The 14033-nt window shown below is 51.5% G+C and overlaps 1 protein-coding gene across 1 annotated transcript; it reads left to right on the top strand.

The window, feature by feature from the left end:
- The first annotated feature begins 2264 nt into the window (after positions 1-2264).
- Positions 2265-3814, top strand: LOC133922355 (peroxidase 70-like). The gene is made up of 3 exons (XM_062367652.1): positions 2265-2670; positions 2790-2981; positions 3119-3814. The coding sequence occupies exons 1-3, from the start codon at positions 2464-2466 to the stop codon at positions 3680-3682; spliced, it is 963 nt and encodes a 320-aa protein (XP_062223636.1). The 5' UTR covers positions 2265-2463; the 3' UTR covers positions 3683-3814.
- Positions 3815-14033: the final 10219 nt, after the last annotated feature.

Genomic DNA, 14033 nt, shown 5'->3' with positions numbered 1-14033 from the left:
TCAGCAGATTCAAGCGGTAAAAATTGAGGCGCAGGGTGGAGCGTATTTATAGCGCTGAAAAACAGGGTTAACGGCGGTTGAAACGAGGCGCGTCAGAAATTGAACCGTTGCCATAAAAGACAGTTCAGCATGATGTGAAGACATTTAGTGTCATCGAGCCCTGACCGTTGTGTGGGGGCAGAATGGTCATATCCCCATAAAAAAGATGATGAACAACATGAGGGGGCTCTCTCTCTTGGCCGAAGACTTCCCCTGGTTTGGTGACTTAACCACCAACACACCTAAAGCCCGCACTGATTTTGGTTATGGCGCCTCGTGTTCAGGGTTTAGACTGAAGGGTACGTACACGACGTTGGCTCATGCATCGTCGTTCATTGCGTGTTTCACGACTTGTCCAATTGTGCATGCATATTCTCCATGCGAAACTCGTCATTGATATATGGTTCTCCTTCCTGGTGCGTCCAAGAATTTCAAGGGTCTAGTTGGTCGATTAGGCTGTAATTGCATGCACTGATTCCGGGGGTGGATCAACTGACGAGGTGGCACAAAATTGGGCTATGGAAAAGTTCTCCAGCCATGTGAGTCTGTGATTGCTGACCGTCGCAGCTATCAGAACTTAATCGACAACTTGGGTAATGTTTGGTTAGAGGGTAAACATGGATGTTATATGATCATCTATGTTTTTTAATGGGATGATCCAGTTTTATATTTGGTTGGACAAGCACGATAATCCAAGTTTCTTGTTTGGCTGGTGTAATGAGGAGGATGTGGATGAGCTAAACACGGGGCCAAGTGGTTGTACGTCGCGTGTGCAGCCGCTCCGCTCACCAGTTCCCTGCCTCCACGGCCATGCCACATGACTCGCCACCCCTATGCCGGTGCCATCCTCCCTTGGTCTTCTCGGTGCACCGCCCTCCCTTGGTCTTCTCCAAGGTCACCCTACCACCCTACTCTTGCTTCCTACGACTAGTCGAGATCGCCCTGCCCTTGTTCCACGTGCCTAGCCAAGCTCACCCTCCGCTCCGCCGCCGGAGCTCGCCAGCCCCTGCTCCGCTCGAGCTGGCCTGCCCCCGCACCGTGTCGTTGCTCACAGATCTGTTGCACATCAGGAGAGAAGATGGAAGAGGGAGAGGTGCCTAGTAGGAGGGAGGACGAAGGATGGATGAGCTCATCCACCACATTTTTCCATATTAACTCATCTAGCATCTCAGAGAAATATTCTCTCAAACTGGCCATCCTATTCAGATTGCCCTCCAGCCAAACGCCCTCAAAACTGAATCGTCATATCCCATCAGACAGGGCAAGCTTATTCTTGAACCACAAAAACTGTCGGTTGAGGATCAGTATCAAAAACACCTTTTTAATTAGTTACACCATCACTTTCCTACTAGTAATGAGGTCATATAAATTAAGCAGGTTGTGTGGAGAAAGGGATTGAGAGACATCATTTGATAAGCCGAGAAATGCTCCTTCTCTCATATTCAAGTAGAAATACAACGGAAAAATTTGACGGGTATTGAGCAAAGAAAGAAATATATCCTTCGAGAGCGAAAACGTTCAGAGTTATATTAGTAGTTGAGGCTGCTTTCTTCCCTTCCTTTTTTCTTTCCAGTAGCAAAGAGCATGGTCGAAACCGGGAACTTTCAGGCTACTCAGAATGCACTAATCCATGAAATACTGGATACTGTTTAGTGACCTGAATCTATACCCGAGTGGTGAGAAGGCAGGGAATTAGAGACCCTCCTGCCCCGGGGGGGGGGGGGGGGGTCCTCCCGTTCGATCTTATCATGACTTGCATTGCTTACACACTTCCCTCTCAAGTCTCATAATCAAATTTAACTGTAAGACATAAATGATAGATCCATGCATGATCGATCACTGATAAGTATATATAACTTTAAAAACTAGCTAGTTCACACAGAAAGAAAGGCTACCGAAGCAATGGGACGACGCGCGTCAAACTTAATTCCTAGCAGCTGTCTCTGAATGCGATCTCTACCCGTAACGACAAGACACTACACTTCAACTTCTCTTGTCTTCATTTGCTCCATGTATGATTTTTTTTATTTTTTTTTATTTTTTTTTAGAATCGCTCGATGTATGATTTGCTCCATCTTTATTTGCGAGTACTGAGCAATACACGAAAGACGATAGAGATATTGGCATCTGCGCGTTGCATTGTCAACCACGAGAGAGGCCGTAGAACTTGCTATATTTTTCCACGTCCCTAATGGCCTAACTTTGACTCTGGTAGCGGCATGGAGAGCTCGGTACACTTTTGCATGCAGCCGCAGGGACTGGACACTATAAATAGACAGCTCGTGTCAATCCCAGTTAATCAAGCAAGCTACTGAGCTAGCTATAGCTAGTGGTCCGATCCTCTGGTGATTAGTTAGAGAAGATCGCTTGATTGATTACCTAACTAGGTTAATCGATCATATCGGTGAGCTAGCAGGTTTGGCCATGGCTTCGTTCCGGACCTGGCATTGCTTGCTCGCCCTCACGCTCCTCTGCTCCACGGCGTGCGGGCAGCTCTCGCCGTCGTTCTACGCTAGGAGCTGCCCGACGCTAGGGCTCATCGTGCGCGCCACCATGATCAAGGCCCTCCTCGCCGAGCGCCGGATGGGCGCCTCCCTCGTCAGGCTCTTCTTCCACGACTGCTTCGTCCAAGTAATTAACCCTTGATCAAGTACACATAGAGAAACTTCCCATGCATGCGAGGCACCTTCAAGCCTTCAACTACACGTACGTACTGTGCTAACATCCATGGAGACAAAATTTGCTCTCAGGGCTGCGACGGCTCGATTCTTCTGGACGACGTGGGGAGCTTCGTCGGCGAGAAGGGCGCCGGCCCGAACGTGAACTCCGTCCGTGGCTTCGAGGTCATCGACCAGATCAAGGCCAACGTCGAGGCCCTCTGCCCCGGCGTCGTCTCATGCGCCGACATCGTCGCCCTCGCCGCACGGGACGGCACCTTCCTGGTATTATACTATATACGCACGCATACACATATCCTACAACGTGTCATAACTACTAAGCGTACAATCATAGACATTATTCTGACCGCGTACGTACGTCTATCGGTCTACGTGCATATGCGTCTCGATCGTTACTGCAGCTCGGTGGGCCCAGCTGGGAGGTGCCACTCGGCCGGCGCGACTCGACAACGGCGAGCCTGAACCTGGCCAACAGCGACCTCCCCTCGCCGGCGTCCGACCTCAACACGCTCATCTCGGAGTTCGGCAACAAGGGGCTGAGCCCGCGCGACCTGACGGCGCTCTCCGGCGCGCATACCATCGGCTTCTCGCAGTGCCAGAACTTCCGCGACCACATCTACAACGACACCGACATCGACCCGGCGTTCGCTCGGCTGCGCCAGCGCAACTGCCCCGCCGCGCAGGGGACCGGCGACAGCAACCTGGCGCCGCTCGACGTGCAGACGCAGCTCATCTTCGACAACGCCTACTACCGCAACCTGCTGGTCCAGCGCGGCCTGCTGCACTCCGACCAGGAGCTCTTCAACGGCGGCTCCCAGGACTCGCTGGTGCGGCAGTACAGCGCCAACCCGGCCCTCTTCGCCTCCGATTTCGCCGCTGCCATGATAAAGATGGGAAACATCAGCCCGCTCACCGGGACCGCCGGCCAGATCAGGGCCAACTGCAGGGTGGTCAACAGCAGCTGATCATTGAATATGTTTCTTGGATCAGTATTATTATCAGTACATCCAGGTGTATAAGCACACCTATACATACATACTGCTCGGTACTTCGGTTGGCTAACAAAGCTAACCAACCGCACATGGGAGAATAAAAACTTCACAAGTTCACATATATATGGCTCAAAAATGAGTAATCATACGTTAGAAGAGAAGTGTATGTACCACTTAAAATCGTTTTCAACCACACGTTAAAATCCCGTTGCATACAGGACATGACTAGGCTCTGCGCTCTGGCCGTGTAGGCATTCACGTTTCAGCACGCACGCCCCCTGCCGTTCCATATTAATATGCACGGCGACAATTTTTCCATCACAGTACTCATCCTGCACTGCACATGCTTGTCTAATCATGAATGAAATGGGGCAAATTCGATGGCGAGGGCATGGAGATGAAGAAAAGCCAAGTATGGTATATTGGAAAGCAAATCATATATACCGGAAAAGAAAATTCATATAATTTTGAAATAGACTCTTTGGGAAAATTTAGATAGCAAATCAGTGAAATTTGACAAACAAATCAGTCTAATAAAGTAGCATATATGAAGAAAGGAAATTGAAGAAAAAATTGAAAAGCAAATTTGTCAGATGGGAAAACCAAATCAAACTAACTTCAAATAAATCAGGATGCAACCGTAGAGGCTAATCGGCAGAACTTTGAATGCAGTTCAAGTTTTCAGCCTAATTTGAGAAACAAATTGGATCACAAACTGAAAGCAAGGCCGGGACAAATTTGAAAGCAAATAAGCGTATATCTTTTTTTTTAATAGATGATTTCTCACAGCGTGGTCTACTTTCAAGATTTTTTAGGGTGTGGAACGGGAGTCGAACTCCCATCGACTACCTCCACCCATAGAGTTTTGCCACTAAACTACAAATCCACCCACAATAAACGTAGATCTAAAAGCAATTCGACACATTTTCTAGGCAAATCAGTACAAATTAGCAATGGGGTACTGAAGACGACCTCAGTGCAGACGGGAACCAGCCGGTATCTCAGCGAGCGCGACATCCAAATCGGGCGCCGGCATGGATGGCTGCGACGAGCTGGCACGGCAGCGAGCGATCCCGGTGGCGCGCGGTGGACAGCCATGGCGAGTTCCGCCGTGCTGCAGCCAGCGCGGCGTGGTTGCTTGGTCACCTTGGTTGCATGCTTGCTCGGTAACTTCCATGGCTCCTTGCTTGCGTACATGGAAGAGAGGTGGAAAGCGATTAATGAGACGGCAAGTAGAGCAAGGGGACCAAACGCCTTGTATTTTGTTGCCCAGAATTGCTCAGCTAGGTGAGGCAAACTTTTGCGCACCATTTTGGGCGGCGAAGTGTAGTCTGTAAATCTCCATGCCTCGACAAAACAGACGTCGGTATCGCCGTGAAGACAAAAGCATGCATATGGAAAATTAGATTTTACCTCGTATGTCGAGTACTTACATTTTATATCTTGGAATATTCCCACTGATGTCTCACTGAGCCTCACAGGGAATGACATGTTTCAGAACATCCACTTATTCAGTGAAATATTGCAGACTTTATCTTGGAATTTTAATTGTTCACAAAAAAATGACTCCCACAATTAATACAAGTTTTTCCATGAAATTGTATTATTTGGAAGTATTTTTTGTGACGAATATATGAATATGACTACATGTTTTGAGTCTGAATGTTTAGAAATATAATGGTAACAAATTTTTTAGAAAGTTGACTATATATGTTCAAAACAACCGTATAGACGATAGTAAATCACCAATCTTACAAATACGTGATAAAAATAGGGATACTTTCTCTTACTGAAGCAAGCACCACATATATAGTTGTGATTGCTCCTAGATGGCTTCCTCCTCGGCAAGGTCTCCCGGCTTCATATATATAGAGGTCATTATGTAGCATCTGGACTTTTTTCTAAGTAGGATTCTATCATATTTAAATTTAATGATAGACTTCGTTGTTTAAATGATATCGTAACACCCGCAGAAGGTTTCTATATATCCAAAAATTCCCTTCCCAAATACGTCTATACGTTCCAAATATCTAGGATACCCATGGATTTATATACATAATGTATACAATAGATTTATACTGCTTATCGTCAGACCTGTTGTACTTAGATTACATTGGCATAGTCTTACTGGAAAAACCAGTTGCCAACATTATCCAAGTGCATCGTTTCTCTTTTCAGTCACTTCCCAATCAGGCCATGCATCGGCCCATGAAATTCGCCTTTCCCATATGGCTGCTGAGCCGGGCCAAGTGGGGATAAAGCACATCCGTGGTGGGTGAATGTGGGCTCAGGGATCGTACAGAAGGTCATTACAGCGTTACTGACCCAACGGGCCAATTTGATGTTGCAGAGCTAACTAACAGGAATTTATTTATTTATATATTATATTTTTTAATTTTTACAAAATTGTACTACCGTTTTAACAAATTATAAGAATAGGCTACTGTTGACTATTCATCGAGCGAGATTAAGATTTCGTACTATAAACAGGTGAGACCTTATAAGTCCATGGATCAGAAGATTAAAAAATATAAAAAATATAGTCAGATTAGGTCTTACCTCTCGCCAGCTAGACAGGTGAGGGCACGTACGAGCATGGCTATTTGTATGTGTACTTATTTTCTTATTTAACTTTGATTTTATCTGAAGTACAAAAATTATTTAAAAATTATAAATATTTTTATGAGTAAACTAGAGCTCACTAGCATTCCATTTTAATTGGTTTGATCCAAAAAGTCCAAACCAATATTTAATTAAAATTCTCTAAAAAAAGCATACTTTTATAACTTCTAGCAATTTTTAATACCTCAAATAAATTTCCAAAAATCAGGAAAAAATTACTAATATTCTTTCCATTGATATACTAATTTATAAAAATATTTCTAACCTTAGATTATTTGGTGAAAAAGTGAGTTTTTTGTAATACTCTATTTATATGTATTTTTATTATTTATGTGATATTATTTTAGTGAACTTACCCTAGATTATTTGATCATCGTAAACAAGATCATCACTACCTTGATCTCGCCCGGTGGAAAAAAAGAACGAGGGCATGGACCTCCATTGGCATAATAATGGCGGCATAAGCTTTAAGTTATTGGTTAAACTTTGATTATGATTCGAACATAGCTTTAATAGGTGTTGAGATTGCTCTGCACAATAGCAAGAAGCTTACATATTATTCATGTAATTATATTTGCATCTTATTATGTGCTATATATTTGTCTCAATTGTTTTAGTCTAATTGTAAGTTAGACATTGAATCCAAATCCTTTTAGTTGTTTTATTGTTATTTTGTTTAGCTTTGTCCTTTCAATTATTTATGTAAATTATGAGTATAAGTTACCCCTATCATACATTGCAAACTTGTGATTTATGAAGCCATATCAGTTATCTTTAATAATTATACTTTCTAAATGTATGTATATTAGGTATCTACCTCAATTGTCTATCAATTTATACTATATTGCACCGACAATATTTTAGTGAACTTACCTCTTGATTGTGCAATATTTGGATGAATATGTGTATTTTTGAATTCAAATTGAATTAAAAAGATAATATCACATGAAATATTAAAAATTCATATAAATGGAGCATTACAAAGGAACTTACTTTTTCACCAAATAACTTAGGGTTGGAAACATTTTAATAAATTATGACATCACATTATAAGATTTTTTTTTCTGATTTTTGGGAATTTATTTAAGGCATTAAAAATTGCTAGAAGTTATAAAAGTACGATTTTTTTGGAGAATTTTAATTAAATATTTGCTTAGGCTTTTTGGATCAAATCAATTAAAATACGTTGCTAGTGAGATCTAGTTTACTTATAAAAAGGTTTAGAATTTTTGAACCACTCGTGTACTCTCAGATAAAATTGAGAGTTAAATAAAAAAAATAAACACACACGTACAGACACAAGCTAGCATGAAAGGACGTGCCACTGGTCTGGCCATATTTTTATATTTTTTAATCTTCTGACCGGTAAGATGCATAAGATCTCACTCGTTTATCGGACAAGTTCTTGATTTCGCCTGATGAACGGGCGATGGTAGCCTGTTTTTGTAATATGTTGAAACGGCTATGTCATTTTGTAAATATTAAAAAATATAATATATATAAATAAATAAATTTCTAACTAACAGAATTTCCTATTGGCCGGTCTACTGTGCCAGGTCTTAAGGACGGACAATGTTGGAGATTCGAGCTAGGACACATTGAACGGCTACGATGCAATTGGGGGTGCGAACGCAGTAGACTGGGCACATGGCGGACCACGGTTGGCTGGGGTGGGATGGGTCAGTAGGAACTGTATCTTTGTATTTCAATTATCAAACACATCGTTCTCTTCAACCATAAATCCATTTTGAAAAATGTTTGAACAAGATTTTTTCTAAGATTAATGCAACAAAATGAGATTTATATTGAATACACTTAGTTGTTTTTAGGGTTTTAAAAAACTCAATAGTTTTTAAATATACTATTTCAACAGTTTGAATATATTGTTATTAGGGGTCGTCATCAAGGACCCCTGATGTCCTTGGCTACGCCAGCCTAACTCCAAAGACCTCCAGGCTTCGAGCCTGACACCCCCTCCCCCGAAAGCAAGAGTCTAAGAGATCGTTGCCGGCCTAGCCACCAGAGCCCTATGGCCTTCCGAGCCCTTCTGGAGACCTCGACATCCGAGTTGCCACGGAGATCCAAGCCTTCAGAGGAGATGGACCTCCGGAGGCCGCTCACCCCTTATGAGGAACCGTTCAAACAATATTCTAATTAATCATCAGCAGGATCATTATTCATAATCACAACTGTCGGAGGGTGAACTCCTATCGCAGGGATCCCGAGAGACCCCTTTTTAGAGATTCGGCCGGGGGGATGATCCTGAATGAGTTCGTCGGAGAAATAAATGGAAGTGGAAATAAATGCAACGGTCGGTGGTGGGGGACGATCGACCTAGTGCAGGGGAAGTAAATGCACAGGAGTTTAGACAGGTTCGGGCCACGCGGAGGCGTAATACCCTACTCCTGTGTGGATGCAATATCCTTTCCTGAAGGGGATCCCTCAGGGATATGTCTGGTTACAAGAATGTATTGTCTAACTGAGAGCTTGAGGCTCCCTTGTTCTAGCTCTGCTCAAACTTGCTTGCTTGCGGTGTTCTTCATCTAAGTGTGGCCCGGTCGATTGCCTCGAGTCAATCCGGTCTCTTTCGATGTCTTCTGATCCCTCCTCTTCTTTCTGTATCTCCATCCTTTTATGCACTCGCCGGCCACGACATACCCCAAACGGGAAAGAAGGGGCACATGTTCCAAGACGCCATGACTGGGAAAGGCGTCATCATTTCCTTTGGGCGAAGTGACAGGGGCGGTGGAAAAACGCGGCGCGCGTCCGACCACCCATCGCTGTGGACACCCTGGCGCCGGGCGCCATGGAGAGGGCCCACCGGGCAGCCGCAGAGGCACCCGGCGCGCCCACCCTGTCTTGTTCCTCTGCCAGGGCAGGGTGGCAGGCGGGATGCTTTGATCCTGGCAACGTTATCCCGAGATACACCGGATGATACGAGACGGGACTCGTGCAATTAATGGCCCCACGCCCCCCTGCCAAAGCATGGCAGGGACTGACACTGCGGCGGGAGTAGTTGGGGATGTCAGGATGTCAGGCCGCGCATGCCCATTAAATGTGGCCTTGGACCTCTGACTGGTTGACACCTCGTTGGCGGGCCCCTCGGGGGCCCTTCTGGGTCGTCGGGATCATCGGGTGCTCTCGTGCGAACCTTCGGGGAACCGAGTGCTCGGGGGCTGCCACGTGCAGCCCCGAGCACTCTCTCCCGAGCACTTCTGTAGAACCTTCGGGGAACCGAGCGCTCGGGGGCCACCACGTGCAGCCCTGAGCACTCTCTCCTGAGCACTTGTGACCATCGGGGGACTAGGGTACTTAGGGGGCGAGCGGGCACCTCCCCGAGCACTTTCTTCCCGGTACTTGGACTCTGCGGGTCATCGGGGAACTGGGGTGCTCGGGGACTAGAGGCTGTGGCCCCGAGCACCTTCTTCCCGGAACTTTAGATTTTCCTCATCCCGCAGGAGGGACCTCGCGGGATGGTAACACATGGCGGACGGCTGGCCTGGCCTCGGGACTTAGGGACCGCCGGTTCCTGATACACCGACAATAGCCCCCGGGTCCATTGGTAGGTGATGGCACGGAGACTGCGGATGGGCCCTTCGTCGAGGACGAGGCTGAGGCTGGCGTGGACGCCACATGGCAAGCTTTCAAGAGGTGGCCCTTTAGACCCGGGCCTCGGGTACGGCCCAGCGGGCAGACGAGTAGACGCGTGTCCACACAACTCCCGAAGGGCATGACAACGGTACGAGCGGCACGCGCGGCTGCCGCGCAGATCGAGGAAAATACGCCTGGCAGCCGCTGACGCCGCACGATCGGCGGGAGATTCGCCTGGCAGTTGCGTCGACCGAGGAGGCCGTCCCGCCGAGCGAACCGTTGGCCGGCAACGTTTGAACTCTAAGATATAAAAGGAGGAGGGGATCGATCCGCCCTCCTCTTTACGCCTTTTTGCAATCTTGCTCTTGCCTCCTTCGTGCTCCGAAGCCCTTGGAGACCTTTCAGGCGATCGGAGCACTTCTCCTCCTTTCTTTCCCCCACCAGAACACCTGCGCTCCCGTCGAGATGCCGAGAGTCGGAGGAGGCCGTCGCGACAAGACTCCAGACAGCATTCTGCCGGAGTCTCGCCTGAAGAATGAAGAAGCGGCGGCCAAAATTAGGAAGCTGCTGGTGCCCGAGGGGCAGGAGGGAGCCGTGGTGGTGACGCCGGGGAACTTTCCGCCGGCGACAACCGTTCCCGGGCGGATTGTTTTATTCACTTCTTTCGTGGCGACGGGGTTGGTGCCGCCGTTCTCTACCTTCTTCCTCCAAGTTCTTGATACCTACGGCATCCAGCTGGTGCACTTGAGCCCCAACTCCGTGGTGGTGCTGGCGGTCTTCGCGCATCTCTGCGAGATGTTCGTGGGGGTGGTGCCTTCGGCGACGCTTCTCCGACACTTCTTCGTCTTACGGCCGGCCGAAAAGAAGAGGGGGTACTCCACGGCGGACATCGCGGGGTGCTACAACCTTCGGCCACGAGACGGCTTGGGGGAGCACTACATCCCCCAAGTACTGCGCAGCAAGTGGGAGGAATGGCGACGGGACTGGTTCTTCGTCGACGTCGACCCCCACGATCGTCTTGCTCTACCAGAAGCGTCGGCGGAGCCCCGGAGGTCGACGTGGGAGATGCCGCCGCCGAAGGACGCGAGGATGGAGCCGGTACTCGAGCGCATTAGATTGCTGCGCGACTCCGGGCTGACCTCGGTCATGGTTGTGGCGGACTTCTTGCGCCGTCGCCTGGCGCCCCTGCGGGAGCGGGCCTGGCCGTGCTGGTTCTACACCGGGCCTAAGGACATTACTCGGACCCAAATCGGTGCAAGCTGGGACCTGGGCCCAGCGGAGCTGAGGGGCATGACCCGAGTGATAACCGGAGTGGAAGACATGAGTCGGGCGGAGCTCCCGTGGCCGGAGATGGCGCTCTGCGCTAACCCCGAGCGTGTGGCGATCATGGCGCAGCTGCCGGAGTTCGACGCCCAGGGGCTCGTGGACCGGCCGAGGAGCCGGAGCCCCGAGGCCCCCGAGCTCCCGGGGCTGGACGAGCTGGCCAGCGAGGAGGCCACGAGCAGCCCGGCGCGGGCTGGTGGCGGGGCCGCTGCGGGCAGCAGCCGCCGCACCAGAGAAGAGGGCACCGCCGACATTGTAGAGGTGGCGGCGCCGGGGGATCGGGGGAAGCGCCCCCGAGTCTACATCCCAGTGCCGGACTCCCCGCCGTCGCCGTCAGCAGCGGTGGCCGTTCCCGGTCCTGAAACTGCGACTTGTGCGGATGGGGCCTGACCCGGCGCCTGAGAGCCGCGCGGCGGCCCCGCGAGCCCCCGGCGGAAGAGGACACGGGAGGATTCCGGGCCGGCGCCGCCGGACCCGGACTTCAGGCTCCCGGCGGCCAAATGGCACTACCGGGGGACGACGACCGAGTAAGTTTCATTCTTCGCTCTTTCTTGGGCGCTCTTTGCCCGAACTGAGCTTTGATTGTAATCTTCGCCTATCTCCCGCAGGCCACCCGCAGGTACCACCACGATTGAAGGAGCGCGGGCGCCGGGGCCAGAGCCAAGCCTGCCGGCCGCGTCGAGGCAGGCGGACGCAGCGACGGCGGGGGCTCCAGCGGACGCGGCGGCCAAGGGGAGGACAGCGGAAGCGGCGGCCGAGGGGAGGACGGAGCAGTCGCTCGAGCCCTCGGCGCCGGTGGAACCTACCCCGGGCATGCAGAGCCCGGTGCGGATGGTGGCGGAAACAGCGGCCTTGCCGGGGCCGGCGGACTCGGCGGCCGAGGCGGGAATGCGGCTGTCGCCTGAGCCTTCGGCACCGGTGGAACCAACCCCGGGCATGCAAAGCCCGGGGCGGATGGTTGTGTGGCGTCCCATGGGGGCCTCGGACCCCCCGGAAGCGGATCGTGGGGAGGCCGGCGCTCCATCGGCGCCCGGCCGGCCCGCTGACCCCCTCCTGGCCGCGATCGAGGGCGTCCAGGTGGCGGTCGGGCGGCTGGGCGCGGCGGTGGATGCAAAGGAGGGGCAGCTCGAAGCAGAGCGCGCCCGGCTGATCCTGGAGAGGGCGCAGCTTGCGAGCACCCAGGAAGAGGCCTGCGCGGCGGCCGCGCGGGAGCAGAAACTCCTGGAAGATACTCGCGTGGAGGTCGCGCGGGAAACGGGAGATTTTGAAGGCCGCCCGCGCTGAAGCCGCGCGGGAGCGAGAAGACGCCGCCCGCCTGGTGGAGGCGTCGTGGCAGCAGGCTGCTGAGGCCCTTGCCATGGCGGGGCAGGCGCAGGAGAGGGAGGCAGCGATCGCGGTCCGTGAGAAGGCGGCGGAGGAGCTCCGGGCCGAGTTGACCCGCCGGGAGGGCGAGGCCGAACAGACGCGCGCCGACCTCCAGCGTTGGGCAGACAACCTCCGAAAGATTGAAGAAGACATCGGCCGGTGGGAGGAGGACATCTCCCTCCGGGAGGTGGACAATGAGATTACGGCGGCGGATCTGGGCACCCAGGAGGACACGCTGGCCCACCAGGAGGACGCCCTGACCCACCGGGAGAGGGAGCTGAGCCGTCGAGAGGGGAAGGCAGCCGCGGTGGCAGCGGCCGTCGCCACCAGGAGGGAGGAGAACGCAAAACACGAGGCGGAGCTAATTGCCTGTGAGCGCGCCTTGTCCGAACTGGTGGTGCAGACAAAGCAAGCCGCCGGCTCCGCAACCGACGGTGGTTCTTCTGGCCCGGCCGGGGGCCAGGGACTCGAGGCGCAGCTGCGGGCTGCGAAGGAGAAGCTCGAGACTGCCTTTGTCTCGCGGGTCAACCTGCAGCAAATGTTGGAGGACATACTTCAGGGGATGCGGCAGGCCGTGGAGAAGGCCGGTCTCGGGCGACTCGTCGAGGACAAGAAGAGCGATAGCCCCGCACGACAAGTCCTAGGGCTTCAGCAAGTCTTCGAGCGCCTCGAGGCGCTGCCCTGGGCCGTCCAGGAACTCGCCGTCCGGGAAGGACGCGGCTTGGCCCTCGCGGTGGCCGAGCACATCCTGGCCTGCTACTGAAGCAGAGACCCGAACTTCCCGCTGGAGCCAGCACGGGAAGGAGTGGTTGAAGCCGAGGGAGAGGCTGCCCGGGAAGCGGTTCAGAGTACCGCTGCCGAGGTGGTGGTCGGCTTTAGGCGGGAAGCGCCGCCGCCGCCAGCCCCCGGGGATGACCCAGACGTCTCGGACGCCAACTCTGCCGCCGATTAGGCTTTTTGCAGTAGTTTCTTTTTCTTTTGTTGTTGTCTTGGATGGATGTAAATATGGGAGTGATCCCTCAGAAATGCTTGTATCTTCCTTGTGAATACAATGGCAGCTTTTCTTTGGGCTCGCAACTCCAGTGTTCTTGAGTACTTAGTGTTCCTTCCGATGTTTTGTCTTGAAGCCCCGGGAAGTACTCAGTCGGACCGTTCCCGACCTTTCCATCCCCGAGAACGAAGTTGTCCCGATCGTCGTTCTTGGCGCGTTCAGCCCCCGAGCCCTCGCGAGTCCGCATCGTCTAAGTTAAAAGACAAAGACACGAACTTCCTTGCTCGGGAGATGGATCAATCCAGCACGGAACACGCCATGACCGGTGAATACTTTTTCACTTCGCCACCACTCAGTCAGTAGACCGGAGACGCGCGCGGGCGGAAATATGACTAAGAGTCCCCATGGTTCGGTGGTGCCCGGGCGTAAGAT

This window comes from Phragmites australis, chromosome 6, assembly GCF_958298935.1.
Source record: "Phragmites australis chromosome 6, lpPhrAust1.1, whole genome shotgun sequence".
Lineage (NCBI taxonomy): Eukaryota > Viridiplantae > Streptophyta > Magnoliopsida > Poales > Poaceae > Phragmites > Phragmites australis.
This window is presented reverse-complemented; position numbering and strand designations above follow the sequence as displayed.